This window comes from Electrona antarctica (assembly GCF_951216825.1).
Source record: "Electrona antarctica genome assembly, chromosome: 2".
In the NCBI taxonomy this organism is placed as follows: domain Eukaryota; kingdom Metazoa; phylum Chordata; class Actinopteri; order Myctophiformes; family Myctophidae; genus Electrona; species Electrona antarctica.
The window spans coordinates 37,207,985-37,225,691 of record NC_136807.1 but is presented as its reverse complement, the minus strand read 5'-3'; the positions used below and the strand labels follow the sequence as shown (position 1 = coordinate 37,225,691).

The window sequence follows — 17,707 nt, the reverse complement described above, 5'->3', positions numbered from 1 at the left end:
ACAAGTAAGGCTAGTGTTTATTTGTGTCTCTTAAAGGATGATACAAAAGCTGTTCTGAAGCCACAGACTTTAATGGGGTACCAGAGCAGCAGACAAAAATAACTTAAAAACTCAAGCCGTTTTTCTTCCCCACAAGGATTTAATTCCAAAATCATCCGTTTTAGAAAGATGCAGGCTGCCTAAAACCTAAAGGTAACTTGGTGTAATTTCAAAACCATAGCTTTGACACAGTAACATTTAAATTAAATTAATTTAAATTTCGGGGTTAAATACTTACAGACAAATTATGATTGACAAATGTGGCTGTGATCTTTACCTTTCTTCAAACAGTCATTACATTTTAGAATTCTTCACATACAGGCTCAGGTTTTTTCCATGTCAACAGCTAATGTCATTAATAATAGCATGCCTGAAACTTTGGTGAGACAGTCGTCAGTTATGCTCATTTATCAAATATTCGGACAATAAAAAAGCTTATGTGTTTCTTAATCATCAAACCTAGTGGCATTGTGGCTTCTTAGAGGCTCAATAGGTTAAGGTGCACACCATGCAACATTATAAGTGCAGCTTGCAACCTTAGTTGCACGACACCTCTGTTCTCTTCCCCTCCTTGTCTCCTGTCAAACTCCAGTGTTACCGTTTAATAAATCAGAAATTCTCTATATCTCATCGCATCAGGGTGTCTTTAATTAAATTATCTAATTTTCTTATGTACAAGAATCTATGAATTCCAGAGTTAAAACACTACATGTCACACCCCCAAAAATATTATTCTAACAACTATAACTTGTCCTTGAAAAATAAGTTAGAAACAAATAAACATACAAACAATCCTCCAAACCCTCATGGTTCCAAAAAGTTCTCATCGTACTTAAGATTTGTTCTACAGCAGTGATCCTCAACTCTGTTCCTCAGGTCCCCTGGTACAGTTGCTTTTTCATCCTACCAGGTCTAGAAGTCTAATTTAGTCCCTGAATAGGGTACAGTCACACTTGTGCAAATTAAATAGTCGAGTCCATTTAACTTCGATTCTACACCAGCGAAGGGTTCCCTACTTAGGGCATGTCATAATAGGCAAACATTCAGAGAAAATAGTCCACCTACAAGCTCACAACGGATTGTGAGCTTGTACAGTAGATCAGGTATTTGCGGCAAAGACATTTGGTGCAAAGGGAAAAGAGGAGGGGACCAAGTTTATAACCCTGGGGTACCTTGGTCAACTAAGTATATAGGATTTAAGTGGTTAATACTTAGTTGCACTCAGGTGTAAGTCTAACTCAGGCTTTAGACAGCCATTATTACAAGACACCAGGTGAATACAATAAATGTCCTGGCAGGATGGAAATTAAGCAACTCTACCAGGGTGGGGAACTACTGATATACAGAAACGATGAGTTCAGCCTCTGTTTGCTTCACCTTTACAGAGTGAGGCTAATCATGCATTCACATTAGTAGAATCATCAAGATGTTGGGATTTCTCCAGGTACTGTAATTTACTCTATTTTACCGCCAGGCACGGTTGAGCAGTTTAACTTCCGCTAGGCGTTTGCTGATCATGGTGGCAAAGAAAAGGGCGAAGAGGACGCTACTGATCAGCATGTAGTCATAGTCGTCCTTCAGCACGTCAAACTGTTTGGATGGGTAGACGCGGGTTTGATAGATGTCCAGACCATACGCCACAACCTGGAGGGGGAAATTGTTGGATTTTAGCTTCGATCAGGAGAAGTACAATACTAGGACAATACACAATTTAGGCCTTAAGTTCACTCGGTACACCAGTCAAAAGAAAAAGAGGACATTTTGGTTGTCAAAACCCAGAAATTAGGAACCCGTTAAACAGCCAGCATATCTCACCAGACAAGTGGACTCCAGGCCAGAGGGGGCAGTGAAAATTCCACGTACTCTTGCCACAGTCTGATTGTAATTTATGAACCACTCTGTGCGGATTGGCATCTCTGGAGCATAAGGTATCAGATTCTCTTCACTGCGGATTGAACAAAAAGGTATGTTGGATATTATAGACAAATTAAGAGTGAGGGGGGGGGGGGGGGGGGGGGGGGGACTGTCAAATGAATGGTTTAAATTGAAGTTAACTGATGTACCAACCGGCTTTGATCAGAGATGATCTCTGGCCTTCGTGGATCAAGGAACATCTTGGGTAAGGACAAAATTGCCCCTGAAGGCAGGCCAACTAAGAGAGAAGAAAAGTTGTGAGGATTGCCGGAAATACATTTATGGTTTATGAAACAGGGCAGACTGCTCTCACACGCATTTTACCTATTCAATCTACAAGAGAAAATACAAAAAAGCAAGATCCAAGACAGTCACGTACCATATCTAGTCACATTGTATAACACCCGAGGTATACTTGGTTACGTGCCGGTGTCAACATGTCGCGCACTGGGAATAGCAGATCGGCTATTTTCGTGGCGCGACGCGGGCATGCAACCAGGTACAACTACGGCTTGAGAGGTTTGATCGACCTGATCCAAGACAATACTTACTGAGCAAGTGGCGACTGGTAATGCCTTTCTCAGTGAGGGTTGCCTCCAAAGTAGAAATGGAGGAGGGGAAGATGTAAGACTGCTGCAGCACCTGGGGGAGGTGGGGTCGGTCGAGCGAGCTGAACACGGTGCTGTTGTAGAGCTCCATTCCTTCGTAGAGTTCAATCACAGAGAACTCGTTCCTCCGTGACTTGGTGCTCCAGTATTCATACTGTCACATAAAACAGAGAGAAAGAAATTGCTGCACGTCAACAGGAAGTGCAAAATTATTTTTTAACACGTCATCTAAAAAGGTAATCCGAGTTATATTTTTTTTTAGAAATACGGGAATCTCACAGACACAAGATTCCGGGCAATGACTGTGTCCCCTTTTCAAAGTTAGTCTATTCTCATTTACTGGCAGACTTAATAGCTGACATGTTAAATGCCCAGTTATGGGTGATTTATTTATTTATGGGTGAAGTTATTTTTGTCATGTTTACATTTTGCAATAATCTTACTTTGGTCCTTATTTTAAATGAGACATTAAAATTCTTTGATAAAGCTGCTTATTGGTTGCTTAACACAATTCCATTCATATTCCCATTCACATGCTACAGAAGATAGCCGGAACAACTGAAGACGCCCCCTCCACAGCAACAGCAGCTATTTTTAACATCTTCCAGTGATTGCTAACTTGTTCAAACACATAACAACCTTCTTCCTTCATTCAGTCAGCAACAGTTACAGCCCTATGACCTCATCCCATACATGATGTGATGACATATTTATTTCTGATCTGTCATTTCTTTCTCTCATCAGGTAGTTTTTTTGGATTATAGTCCTTAATCTAGAGTGGCCGTAATTTAGCGGGCAGAACAAGTGTCTGGTAATCAGAACGCCACTAGTTCACCTCCCTGTCCCGGTCTGTGTGTCCCTGAGCAACATACCCCCTGAGCGCACATCATGACAAGATTATAAACTATACAAAATCCATAAATACAAAAATGTTGTTCCGTTATAAATAATTGAATACTGCAGTCCATGTAAACATAGTCATAGATACATACTCAGTGTGTTTTAAAGAGCCTTAAACCATACCGTAATCCAACCTAATGGGACAGGGAGATGTTGTGAACACTACTCACCACCACCCAGTTTTCAGAGTGCACCAAATGCACCGGTCCTCTGGTCTTTCTCTGAACAGCCTCATGGATGATCCGTCCAGTCACACCATCAATCAGGAGGATTCCCACAAAGCTACGCTCCGGGTGCATGTCTGTGCTTTCCGTCACCACAGCCAGTAGGTTGGGGTTCAAGTACTATGAGAATGCATTGCAAAGTTACATATTATGGTTATAAACATCATCAGCGTTATTTCTAAAAGGAGGTTCTGTCAAATCCAAATTCAATCATAAATCATCAGTCAGCGTACATTTTGTTAGTAGAAATACCTTATAGAGGACACTGCGGTCTCCCATCACTCTGCCCTGAGAGTGGACATGCTCGTTGGGCCTCTTCCCCTTGACAGTAACGACCTTCTGCACCTCAGCTGGCATGAACACCTCCCAGATCAGCTCAGTAGACAGGTCCTGAAGACACAGTTGTTAGCAAATTAGTTAATCAACGTCAACAAACGGGTACTATTCTGGGGGAAAGAAAGCACACTTTATGAGTGATAAATAAGGCATTTCTTATTTATTGGGATTGTAAAAGGTAAGAGTAGCAGGAATATGAAGGAATATGACACTAAAACCCAGGACATTGTGGTAATGTGGTTGATGACACCAGGTGACCACTGTTTTTTCTTTTTAATCCAGCAATTACATATTCTATCAAATAAAGTATTCAAAGCAATCAATGAACAGAAACAATCCACAATTATGTTCAAAATACAAGTGCATATTATGAGCATTTGGCAGATAGTGAGTTAGTCACAAAACGGAACAATAAAATGGTACTTGCCGTGCGTAGCCTGTAGCCTGAAAGCCTTCCCTGACTATTGTCAACAAGGTAAAAGAATATGGAGGTGGACATTTCTTGGAGCTGCTGTAGTACATTCTTCGTAGAGGGAAAAGCAGACACCTAGGACGAGAGAGAGAAAAAATGAATGAAAATACTTCTCAGAAGACAACCAGTGAAAGCATAGCCCTGGGTTGTCAACTGAAGGCAGAAGAAGGTATAGTACACTTTATGGGGTACAACATAATAATTGTGTTGTAATCTGCACCGATTAAATGAGGTAGGTTACCTACTGTAGGTTAGTCTACATATTATTTTTTAAAGAAGATTAAGAAGTTTTGGTATCAATCTACATTGCCAAGAACACCCGCTCCGATTGCACGCCACGCCACGGACATCCCCAGTATTCCTAGATAACATAAAGCTAAGGTAGCCAGTCTGGGGAAACGGACAATTAAATTACAGAGGCTGTTAACATTCCATAAAATTTCAGTGATGGGTAAACATCTCTGAAGTAGTTCTCCACTTGGTTTACTTGCCTCAGAAGTAACGTAGTTATGTGCGAGGAGCAGTTGCATCACGTTCCTCTTTGTGTCTCCATCCATGCGTAATGGATCGATTGGACACACGGGTGCTTTATTTAAGTGATTAGCATGCTGCTTGTGCTGCTGTTGAGTTTGAGAACCATTTCACAGAAGTCATCCTTTGTGAAATGGTCCCTACCAGATATTGTGCATTTCATTTTCACTCTAGCTCTCTCTCTGAACCAAGAACCTACCAGTGCGAAAATGCATATTATGCAAATTAACTAATTGGCTGATAAGCATGTGTTTTATTATCATTTTATTTATTTTATAAACAGCTAACATAATAACCCTAGGTGCTACTGTAGTGTGTAGTAGTGTGTTGCTGCAGCTTGGTCAGGTGATTTGTGGATCTCTGACAGACATGCACATGCCTGATTGCCATCTACGTTTATAAACGCCATAGTACACTATGGCGTCCAAAGTGTCCATGGTGCGCCGCCGCGCACCCGACGATCGTAAATCATTTGTGAGTTTGTATGGCACCGCATAGAAAATGTAGCTGGTTGTACTGCTAGCTAAAGGCTGTGAGCTGTGTTGTTCGCCTTCCGGAAGCCCCTCCCCTTCCTGTTTAACCCGGAAACAATTCAAGCGCCGTATAGCAGACGAGAGGCACATCTGCAGTCAACGCATTTGAACACTAGACAGTCAAAGATTTAACATGAAAATATGACCATTTCCACTAACCTTGTACTGGTCATCAACCAGAAGTAACACTTTAGCATAGTCCTGATCAATGAGAGGCAGCATGAGTGACTGAAGAATAGGTTGAGGCAAAGTGGGCGGGGTGATGTGACTCTTCTTTCCAAAGATGGGATTAAACACATGCAGGGTAGCTAGGCCTGTGTCCTGCACCAAGACAAGGACAAAAGGTAGTGAGTAACATATCAGAGTAATTGTATAGGATGTCAGGAATGGCGTTGATATTAAAAAAGTAATAAGAAACACATCGCTACTTAGTCTCACCTTGTCTTTGATGAGCAGTGTACACTGAGGTGGATGAGGGAAGTGGGCTGTAGTTCGTTGCACCATCAGCATGAAGGCTGCATTCGACGGGACACTGTCTAGATAGTGCTTCCATACAATTGTGCCGGTCTTGCTGTCAATCCCAAAGAGCTTAACACACAAAATTCAACAGAATTATAGTATGGAACACTTTTAAACATTGTTATAATTTAGCTATTGAAAAATAGCAGATCTACAAGTTCATAGCGCGCCACCGAGTGGCGCGCTACGAGCTTGTAGGTCTGCTATTTTTGAAAATTTTTGAAATTATTTTTTTCAGAAAACTGGAGGATTTAGAAGATTTTTTTTTAATTTTGAGGTCAGGCCTAAATGGGACAGAGCTGACCCATGTAGGATACATAAACATTACGTCAGACTTCTGTGCTTCGGTCTGAAGGGTCAGGTGTTTCTTTGCACCATGAGAAAGAATAGAACTGGCACATCCATTGGAAGTCAGGTGCAGGACCAACAGTGGATAAGGCAAGGCAATATTAAAACAATCACACTTTATGAGTGAAGTGAGGGGCGCTCATATCATCATACATCATCACATTCCGTGCTCAGCCAATTAAATCATCACATTCTGAATTTCCGTAGTACACACAGACATACAAAGCTGGGCATAGGAAGGGCTAGCTCCCCTCAAAAAAATAGAAGTCTGCACACTGTAACTTTGTAAAGCTTCCAGGCGAGGCTATAGATTAATGTTGACAGTTTATCAGAATGAGAATTTGTTTGCGTCATACCTTGCCTGAAGCAGTAACCATAACCATCATCTTCTGCAAGTTGAACTCATCTCTGGAAAGGTTCTCGATGGACACTTCATTCTTGACCTGGCTGCGGGGTTTCCGTGCATCATAGAACAGTTTCCACAGATGGCCGATCCATGACTGGAGCAGAATGAGCTGGGAGGAAAGCCTCTTCAACACCATGGACAGCAAACCATCTATTATACATAATTAAAGAAAGGGGCGAATGTTTTAGAAGTGAACATCAATGGATATCTTTCATTTAAAAGGAGGAGAGTTGGCAGTCTATTCTTTTTTCTTTTATAAAGGCCGACAGAATGAAAACGAGGAAAGATACAGTGGAGAGGAGGCACATGTGGGTTTCAATCCTACGTCAGATTAGGGTATGTGAGGACTGAAGCTGGAGGTCTTAAAGGCACGTAATCAGCAACAATTAAAATACATCACAGGATTTTAATTCCCATTTTATATCACAGTTGATAATGCTCACAGTTATGTAACATTTATAGTGCACTGTGGAAATACTGGAATTCCAGTCCTCAGTGCAGATACAATTACCCATACTCTAAGTGCGAAACCTAGGGAAACTAAAAACTTGAACTAAGCTTCTTTATCCATGGGTCAACATTTAAAGAATGCATCATTCTATCTATTGAGGTGTAAACAGTGAGAAAATAAGATAAAAGCTTGCAAATTGGCCAGTTTATCATTGATAGAGCAGTGCCAGAATCAACAAAACAGAACTAAGAATACAGAAAAGAATAAAAGGTGGAGCTTTAAAATGATCGGAAAACAAAAAAATCAAGACAGAGAAGCTGTGCTTGACAGAAACATTGATAGTGATTGGATGAAATGTTATGAATAGATCAATTCATTGTGGTCTGAATTTATGAAATGAGCAACAGTGGCGTGTTTCAGCAAGAGGCATGAGAGAGCATGGCCTGCTGGTATGGAGGTGTGGCTTCCTTAGTTTGTACCCTTGTACAACAGCGATAAGGGAGCACAGCAGAGGTATTCATGAACAGAGAGAATATGGAGTGTGAATCAAGATCTATATCAGACGCATGCCAACATGAAGAGCAGAGAAGCTTGTTACCTTGAATAGCTGAATCCGAGAGCAGCAATTAAATAAAAAAAGGGAAGAGGAAAGTGAAGCTAGCATTATATGAAAAATTCCTGAAGCAAGTTAACATCGCAGTGGAACACTTTGCCAGCTGACCATTGGCTCCTTTTGGAATTTACCAATAAAAATGCCTTAAAATAACTCTCCAAACATTTGAGTCAATAAAGTGCATTCTACTGCTATGTGAAATACCAGCTGTTTATTCATAAACATTGATAAATAAATTGACTGATGAGACATGCCTAACAGTAAAAGCTAAGATTGGAATTTGAGATAAATTCCCTATAATTGAGCTTGCAAAGACACATAATTTACCAATCGTTTTCATAAAATGTTCAAATAGTATTAACGAGTATTTCAGCTGTAGGCATCAGGCTTCTGTGTATTTTTAGTCGATTTACACAAAAAAGCAAGAGCATTCATGCATTATACATAAAAATAAAATAAGAAAATAGTAGTTTGTTTTACCAGCTTTTTTGCCAAACTCTCCCTCTAGCTCTGCCTGGGCCCCTGTAAGAGGCAGATCCACCATTTCCATTGTTACCACATCTGATAGGGCCTCTTCTCGTGTCCACACTACACGACCTGGGAAAAAACAAGACTCATTAAAGCTGCACTACCTAACTTTCCTCTTCGACCCCAGATTTTAACACCGTTTCCTGCGTAAGTCGAGATTTATTGAGCTAATGTAGAGCCTGCCCGCCCTGCTTGCTCAGGGGATAAATTGAATCTTGACCATCAGGGCAAAATTCATGTCAAATCCTGTGTTTGGGCGAGACATGATCTAAATGTCTCAATAGAAGAGCAAGGAGACAAAATACAACCACACCAATTGTATAAGTTATATTGTATAAATATACGCTACAATACAGATTAGACAAAAATAAATGTATTCATTAAAAAAATTACATTGTGCTGCTGCGGCGCTGCCACTTTAATATTGTAATACTTTTATATTGAATTAATATTTTGTCACTTTTTAATCCATCTTTAATGTGGCATGAAACTGTAAGTATACCTGGTTGTTGTACGAAAGTAAGTGTGTGGTCCTCAGTCTGCACCATAGCCCTGTAGCCGACCGAGTCATCTTTCTTCAGAAACGCCTGCACGTACAGCTGAAAGGCATTGAAATAAGCTGTATGTTTCAATTTTGTATATGGGCAACAATATCAAGATTGGATAATTAATTGTCAAATACAGTATGCATCATCCCATTTCAGGAAAAACATGAATCCTCACCTTCTCTGGTTTGCCACCATTGGGGTCCGTGTTAAAGATGAGTGTTGTGTCAAGCAGTCTGCGTCCAGAGTCTGCACTAAAGAGGTTCACACTACAAGCCTAGGGAAACAAAACAATTGAACAAGTGAATAAAACAGACATAATTAATATACCATTGGACAGCCAAACAATTCTGTGTGTGTGAATTGGAAGTAACTCACAGTTAAATTCTTGGGTGTCATGACAGCAGCAATAGTCTTCTCCCCAGCAGCCGCGAATGAAACCAGCAAAGCCTATGAATTGAAATAACCTTTTAATGATCATCAATAATAATTGCTCCATAAACATCTGTCTGAACAACAGTATCTGAAAGATCCATGACCTATTAACATGTACTCAAGAATAAGTCCCAGTAATTTAACATTTATTACAGATGATATTTCCATTTAACAACTACACACCACAACACAACAAACTCTAAATTTAGATTTCCAGTTGACCACCACAAGTTAATTTCTCTGAGAATCATCAAGAAACATTGTTTCAATTCACATCTTCAGTACTCAAGTCAATTAAATTTCAAATAAATTATTTAGAAGAGGAAAAAAAGTCAATGTATTTTTTCTTCTTCAATCTGTACTGTACGTTTGCCTTAAGAATTAATTATTGTGGTGAAGAAAAAAAAAGAGTAACTTACAGGCTTGAAATCCCTCAGTGTAACTATTTCACCATCATTAAGCTTCAGCAGAAGATGATGGTCTGGCCCAAGTTGGAGGAAGAACTCGGAATTGGGAGGTCGTGCTGGGTTGGGCTGAGTTGACACCAGCACTGGCTTGAAGTCTGGGGCAATGTCAAGCCCAAGTGACTATCAAAAGAGATAAATCAATGTCAAGCCCAAAGTGACTATCAAGAGATAAGAGACTACTTTGTAAGTAAAATACATCACTCTGGTGCACTTTGAGAGCAAAATGACCAAGATAGACCTACAGTTGGGTGCCACCGATATTGTCCCTTATCATTTGACCCATTTAGGCCTGACCTCAAAATTATAAAAAAATCCTTCTAAATCCTCCAGTTTTCTGAAATAAATATTTTCACGATTTTTCAAAAATAGCAGACCTACAAGGTCGTAGCGCGCCACTCGGTGGCGCGCTATGACCTTGTAGATCTGCTATTTTTCAATAGCTAAATTATAACATGTTTAAAACACCAAAAGGGGTTCCCGCCCAAAATGGGTTAACTGTCTTTTGCGCCTCCAACTGTACGTATAACTTGATGGCTGATCTCATCATTTTACATCTTGAAATGTTCATAATTCATGCTAACTAATTACGCTACCAGCTCATATCAGTATCCTTGTGGTTAGTGTCCGCCCTGAGATTGTAAGGTCAGGGTTCAAACCCCGGCCGAGTCATACCAAAGACTACGATGGGACAAATTAGACTATGGCAGACCACCACTGCAATTGTACTAAAACAAGAGGTTCACACGCCTTCGGCACACTCACATCTAGCTTTAAAGAAATTATCATCATCATACTATAATCATACTATATCATCATCATCATCATACTATATCATCATCATCATCATCATACTTGCTAAGGCGAGGGGGTATTATTGGCTAAATTAAACTAAATAAAAGAATGCAAGCACATTGACGGTGGTGAAAGGAGTCTATGTTAGTGCGTGGTGCCAGAGCACAGATCAATGTTACACGAGGGGCATGAAGGCACGCGGAGCGCCGTCGCGTGTGGAGATAGAACTGGTGCAAAGGGGAAGCCAGTGACATATGAGGACCAGGCAGAAAGCACAGTCGGGAACGGCAGTTTCGCCTTTCGGTCTATGACTTGGCGACCTGAACTGGTGCACATTTTTTCAAGGCTGTACTTTATTGTTACATTTTGTGTACAGGTATATAAGAGTAAAACTTATTTATGTTTCGGCTTCCTTACATACAATGCAGCAGCATAGATAGCATAACATTTAAAACAACAAAACCACAGCAAGCACAGCAAACAAGAATAGAGTGTGCTTTCTGCCCATCTCAAATGTATATATAGATAGTCTTATAATATCACCCTGACCCTTGTGAGTGCATTATAAAAGTGTATTATTTATAAGGGACATTTTCATTACACTGCATTGGGAAAATAACAACCCCAAAGAAAGCCTTCAAGTAATTGCTGAATTGCTGCAAAGTGTTTGGTGTTGATGGGTACCTGTAAAGGGATCTGGGTCATCTGTGACTGTGTTCTGACATCAAGCATGTACAAGGACGAAGTTGTAGTATCTGCACACATCAGCACCCCCTGATCAACCATTGCACAGCTGGCTTGTATGTTGGACAGCCATGGAGCTTCAACAGACACCTGAGGAGAACAGAAACACACAAGTGATGTCAGATGTGGTAGTTTGAATGATCATCTTATTTTTAAGATGCGTTGGTTTAAAATTTAAACCAAAAATGAAGATCATTTAAACTTTAAATGATCTTCATTTTTAACCTATTAAGACCTGAGGGAGGCAGATTCTACAAATATCTTCTAAATAAATAAATAAAAACAGTTTTCTGAAAAACGTATGTTGCTATATCAGTGGTGCTCAAAACCGTTTCATATCAAGGACCCCCAAAATTATGGGGTGCATACTTAGTTTAGAATAGTCATTGGTTAGACTTGGGTTAAGGTTAGGTTTAGGTGTGCTGCCCCGTTGGAGGTTAGGTTTAGGTGAGGGTTTGAGATAGGTTGAACCAATGACAATGTCTAAACCAAATACTGTCTAAACTAAGTACTGCACCCCAAAATTATATGTATTTTGCCACCGACCCACTTCTCAAAATATTTTGTTCCAGGGACGCACAGGGGCAAAGATTTTAGTTAAAAATGTTTGCTTTAAAATAATATATTTAAAGATTTGCACACATTTTCACGACTTTTCAAAAATAGGATGTGGTAGTTTGGGGGAAAAAGGTTCCCAGACAGTTGGTCACATAATCATATCACTTGATTTGTGTAGAAAATATATCCTTTTTTGGGGGTTTAAGTAAGCGGAAATATATTTATTTTAAGTGTTTTAAGAACAGCTGCAGAAGTGCTAAAATGACCCATTCGGTCACTCTGATGCTTGTTTGTTACCTGCTTTGTAATCTCCCCATCGTCCACACTATAAGCCACGATAGCAAGATGGGAATGGGGAACCACTCCCAGAGCATACACTTCCGCATCTCCACCAGAGTACACAGACTGGTACTGTACTGTATCACTGTAGGCAAAAAGACAATGTACCTTAGCTGATATGCATTTTATTTATCACACTACAAACAGGATTTAGAAAATGGGGGGATACAAGTTGACACTCCCATGGAGCTTGCTGGGGGTGTGCGTTGTGCGATTCTGGGTACAAGAAAGATGGGGATAAGATTACTACTTTTAAAAGTTTTAATGGTTGTTGGTAGGGGAATCCACATTTTGGTGGCAGAATGCATTTTGCCTGATGCCTGAACGTTGCTCAATAAATCTAATTCTGTAAGTGTGCGGGATCCTTTTTTCTCTACTTCTCCAGTTCCAGTTATCCGACGCACCTGTCCACTGTAGGTGTGCAGAAGGACTTTTTTCTTCTAAAGAATGCCTTTTCCCCATGTTTGAGCCGAATCTAGGGGGAGGAGCTCCCTCTAGTGTTGTGCCCATGGGCGTCTCTCACTCTAAAAACAGGCTACTTACCTTTCTGGAAGATTCTCTATCCATTTCTGATGACCATTGGAAAGGTAATGCACAGAAATGGCTGCTTTCTTTAGAACAGCAACATATTTCACAGTGTCGTGCTGTCCAACAAAACAAGTCGACTGGAAACTGAGGAGTACAACAAAAAGACATTAGGTTATTATGTTTGGTCTATACACAAATGGTCTAAATGTGTCCTGTCAGTGTACTAATCACCTGCCATGGTCAAGAACAATCTCCCAGTTTAAACCACCAATATTTACATCCCAGGAACGAAGCAGACGGCCATCACCTCCAACAAGTACAGCATCTAAAAGGACAAATGAGGTTGTTAGGTTATTATCTCCTATTAATTAACAAACCTAACCTTCCACGAATGTAACTGTCATTACAAAACTCACCTTGTCCATGCATCAGGAGAGCGTCAATGTTTCCCTCTGGCCCTACCATGTCCACATGTCTCCAGTCTGTAACAAATACAGGAGGTAATACATAGATTCCACTTGTCTTCATTTAAAGTAGGCTACTGTACATAATACAGTATACATTGTCAATTGGCCAGGAATGGAATAGGCAAGGATAAGTACATTTTTATCAACTCTGGGGCCCACCATCTTAAGTTGGGACTGCATCCCTGGTAACTTGACAATATATTATACTCACAGAGTTCTCCAGTCCTGGTATTAATTGATGCAAAGACATTCTTCTCTGTGGCCAAGATCACCTTTTTGGATGCTTGCATTTGCATATCAAAATGGGCAAAGCGAACCTTGCCCACATATTGTTGCCTCCTGCAAAGAACACGACATGAATTAGTTTATAATGGATGTGTATTACCTAGGAGTAAGAACCTTGTGCACAACACCTTCAAACCCCTTAAGCTCTAGGCCTAGGGTCTAAGACTCTAGGCTCTCTCTTCTGTTCTCTTGTTTAGCTTGATTTGGCCCCCATCTGTGACCTCCCCCATTGCTGTATCTTGATGGGGGAGGTCACAATTTAATTACTCATTGATTAAGGCACATCTATCTAAAGCCCCTCTGCAGGGTTGGGGTCAATGGGGATGTTAATATTCAGAATTTCACAACACAACTGCAGAGATATTACTCCAAAGCCGTGGATGGATAGATGTACCAAAAATATTGTGTAGATGAGGAAGTCCTGCACTTCTATGAACAATGCATTAGCGTTAGCATCTCAAAATTAAAAGACAAAAACGCAGCAAAAAGAACGTGGCATTTTTGAAAATTCGGTTTATCTTACCAGTCAAATTTCCCAACCTGATCTTCAAAGACAGCTGCGACGCAGCTGTACAATACAAGGAAATTTACACATATTATTGTTAGATTTGCCATTCTAAAAGCAGCCAGGGGGTGCTGAGCTGCGGCGGAAAGGGAAACGGGAAGTGGTCTGGTTGAAGGTTCATCTCCAGTGTTGCCAGATTCTGTGACAGAATAAGCGACCAGTTCTATGAAAACAAGCCCAAAAGAAGCGACTAGGTTTTTTTTTTTAAATAGCAGATCTACAAGCTCACAACAGGATCTCCTCACTGGTCAACAAAAACGCCTTGAAGACCTTAACAGGAGCCCTCGTACAAGGTTTCCTCGACTATGCGTACAAGGTACAACTCTTAATTGGTACCACAGCACCTCAAAGGCCCTTAAAACAAGGCTCCAGACTTCCCAAAACAAACTGGTCAGGCTACCACTTGGCCGCAGTCCCCGAACCCACCTCACCCCTGCCCACTTTGACAGGCTAGAATGGCTTAGGGTGACGACAGAGTACAGCATCTTGCAATGGGTCTGGTCCACAAGATTCGATACACCACCAAGATACCCATGCATGTACAGTACCTGTCTAAATACTTCCTTAATGTCAATGAAGTCCACACCCACAACACCAGAACCATATGTGCAACCCAGATTCGACACAAACAAGGGACTAAATTAATTTCGCTCCTATGCCACAAAAATGTGGAACGCCCTACGCCCTATGTCATTAAGACGGAACACTGTCCCCACCCCCTCCCAGTGAGCTGTGGTAGGAAGCATAGGGCCTTTACTGTTCCTAATATATGTTAACGACATGACATCAGCTTGTGACTGCAACTTATTCCTATTCGCATATCAGCACTGCTGGTCTCGGACAGGAACAAGCTGCAGGTTGAAAAGGCCCTCAGCTTTGAGCTCGGAAGAATCTGCACCTGGCTCGCTGATAACAAACTATCTTTACACCTGGGAAAAACTGAATCCATTCTCTTTGGTTCAAATAGTAATCTCAGCAAGGCTGATGACTTCTTGATTAGAATGGGTGACATATTATCACACGGAAAGATGAAATTACCTACCTAGGTTCCATCCTGGAGGCGAATCTTTCTGGTGATAAAATGGCCACCAACATAATCAAAAACGTCAACCAAAGAACAAGATTCCTATACAGAATCTCCTCACTGGTCAACAAAAACACCTTGAACACAGGAGCCCTAGTACAAGGTTTCTACGACTATGCATGCAACTCTTGGTACCACAGCACCTCAAAGGTCCTTAAGACAAGGCTTCAGACTTCCCAAAACAAACTGGTCAGGTTACTACTTGGCCTCACTCCTCGAACCCACCTCACCCCTGCCCATTTTGACAGACTGTAATGGCTTAGGGTTGACGACAGCACATCTTGCAATGGGTCTGGTCCACAAGATTCGATACAGCACCAAGATACCCATGTACCTACCTGTCTAAATACTTCCTTAATGTCAGTCCACACCCACAACACCAGAGGGAGTTCAACAAATCGTGCAACCCAGATTCGGCACAAACAGGGGACTAAATTATTTTTGCTCCTATGCCACCAAAATGTGGAACGCCCTACCAACGGCCATTAAGACATGCAAATCCCTTGACTCCTTCAAAACCGCTCTCAAAGGGCACCTATACGGACGACTGCAATTCGAAACTGGCCCCCGTAAAACCTGAATCCCCCACCCACCCCTTTTTCCCCTCACTGTATATGTTATCCCCTCTTATTACATCCTTTATGATGATTTCCTGTTTTTGGCTATATAGAAGTGTATATTTGTATGTCTAAATGTTATGATGAATTGAAAACGGTGGACCCTCTTGTAAACAAGCGTAATGCTTTATGGTGTCATCCACTCACAGACAGTTAACAGTTTTTGTATTGAGCATTTAGCAGACGCTCTTAATCCAGAGCGATTTACATTAAGAACAAAAAACAAACAAGAACAAAAAAAGCATGGGAATACATCACATAAAAAGCATTTATCATGAAACATGCCGTAAGCTAAGAACGTAACAGTGGAATATCTATATAATGAAACTATACATATAAACTATACATATACTATGCTATACACATGTACTATGATGTGCTATGACTACATACAATGCAATTATAGTGCTGTCTACATAACATGCTATAAGTCTGTAACAAATGATATCTAAGTCTACAGAAATGCTATCTAAGGGGGTGAGGCCATGATGGAGTCTGAAAAGGTGGGTTTTCAGACTACGGCGGAAGATTGGGAGTATCAATCGATCAATCAATCAATGGAGGCAGAAAGGCCAGAACAAATCTTTGTAGTGCAATTGAGCTCAGAAAACCAAAACAAATTAAGAAAAAATACAAAGACTTTTTTTTAATGTCACAATCCCTTAAATGTTTTAACAACAAGCTGGCATGGGGTCCCCTGGCACAAAATATGTTTTGACGATGTTGTAGGGTCCTTGGACAAATACATTAATCTGGGGGTCCTTGACATGGAAATGTCACTGGGTGAGAACCTGAGAATCACTGGTTTAAACAGCATTTGGAACAAGCCCAAATAAGCCACTACACTTTTGAAACAACAACAAATATTTACAAACAACTTTATAGAAAAACAAGCCCAAGGTCGCTTATAATAAGCGGACATGGCAACACTGTTCATCGCCTTTCTTTCCACCCCTGCTGCCAGCGCCACCAACAGGCCAGGGTGTCATGTGCGCAGGCCAAGCAAGTGAAGCAGCATTTTTTCCAACCGTGATTTCAACTTTACTTGAACTTGGTATGCGATTATGCGATCACTCAGCCACCATATCCTGGAAATCAGACCATTTGGTTGTTATTGGTTTTAACCATCTTCTTCTCCAATAACCTTAAAATGACATGTTCCGATGTTTTCTATTCAAATCAAGCCCAAGGTCAAGTTTCTTTATTTTGTTATGTCTTGTGTCAAATAAAATGTAGTCGGGTAAATTAGTTATTATAATGCAAATATATCTAATAATAAGGTGGATGTATTTGGGAATACATGAAATATATGTACGATCACAGACATTCTAGGCCTAGGCCCCTAGGGGCCGGGTTAGCCCAAAATTTGAACTCTCGTAGATTATCGATTAAATACATCTACAAATGTCAGAATCGATAAATACATCTACGAGAGTTCAAATTTTGGGCTAGGCCTAGGGCTAGAATGGCATAGGCTACCTTTGTATTGAGTTTGTGCTTGAAATGTACTGTAATTCTGCAAACTGTTAATACATTCTTCAATCAATCAAAACCTGTATATATTTCCATGCCAACCACAAAGGTGATGCTGCCACAAATCAGAATTTACAGAATACATAACGAATATTCTCTTTGGATTATTATATAGGCCTATCCACAATTCATTCCACATACAGAAAATAGTCAACAACACTGTGTATTTCTTTTATAAATAGATTTGTGCAATGTTGTTAACAAGATTGTTAACAGTACACATAGTAAAGTCAAAAGACTGTGAGCGCCCCCTGTGGTTCACATTCGGTTGCAATGGTTTTTCTTCCTGTAGCTCATTTTTTTGTTTTTTTTCCTACAGAATTTCA

General features: G+C 40.5%; 1 protein-coding gene across 1 annotated transcript; it reads right to left on the bottom strand.

Moving 5' to 3' along the window:
* Positions 1-50: 50 nt before the first annotated feature.
* On the bottom strand, positions 51-14,281 carry emc1 (ER membrane protein complex subunit 1). The gene is made up of 22 exons (XM_079519604.1): positions 14,106-14,281; positions 13,509-13,636; positions 13,247-13,312; positions 13,062-13,155; positions 12,846-12,974; positions 12,261-12,387; positions 11,346-11,495; positions 9,822-9,989; positions 9,346-9,417; positions 9,146-9,244; positions 8,925-9,021; positions 8,375-8,491; positions 6,781-6,980; positions 5,996-6,145; positions 5,717-5,878; positions 4,449-4,568; positions 3,938-4,075; positions 3,632-3,805; positions 2,505-2,715; positions 2,107-2,191; positions 1,855-1,984; positions 51-1,683 (listed from the first exon to the last, which is right to left on the bottom strand). The coding sequence occupies exons 1-22, from the start codon at positions 14,195-14,197 to the stop codon at positions 1,504-1,506; spliced, it is 2,889 nt and encodes a 962-aa protein (XP_079375730.1). The 5' UTR covers positions 14,198-14,281; the 3' UTR covers positions 51-1,503.
* Positions 14,282-17,707: the final 3,426 nt, after the last annotated feature.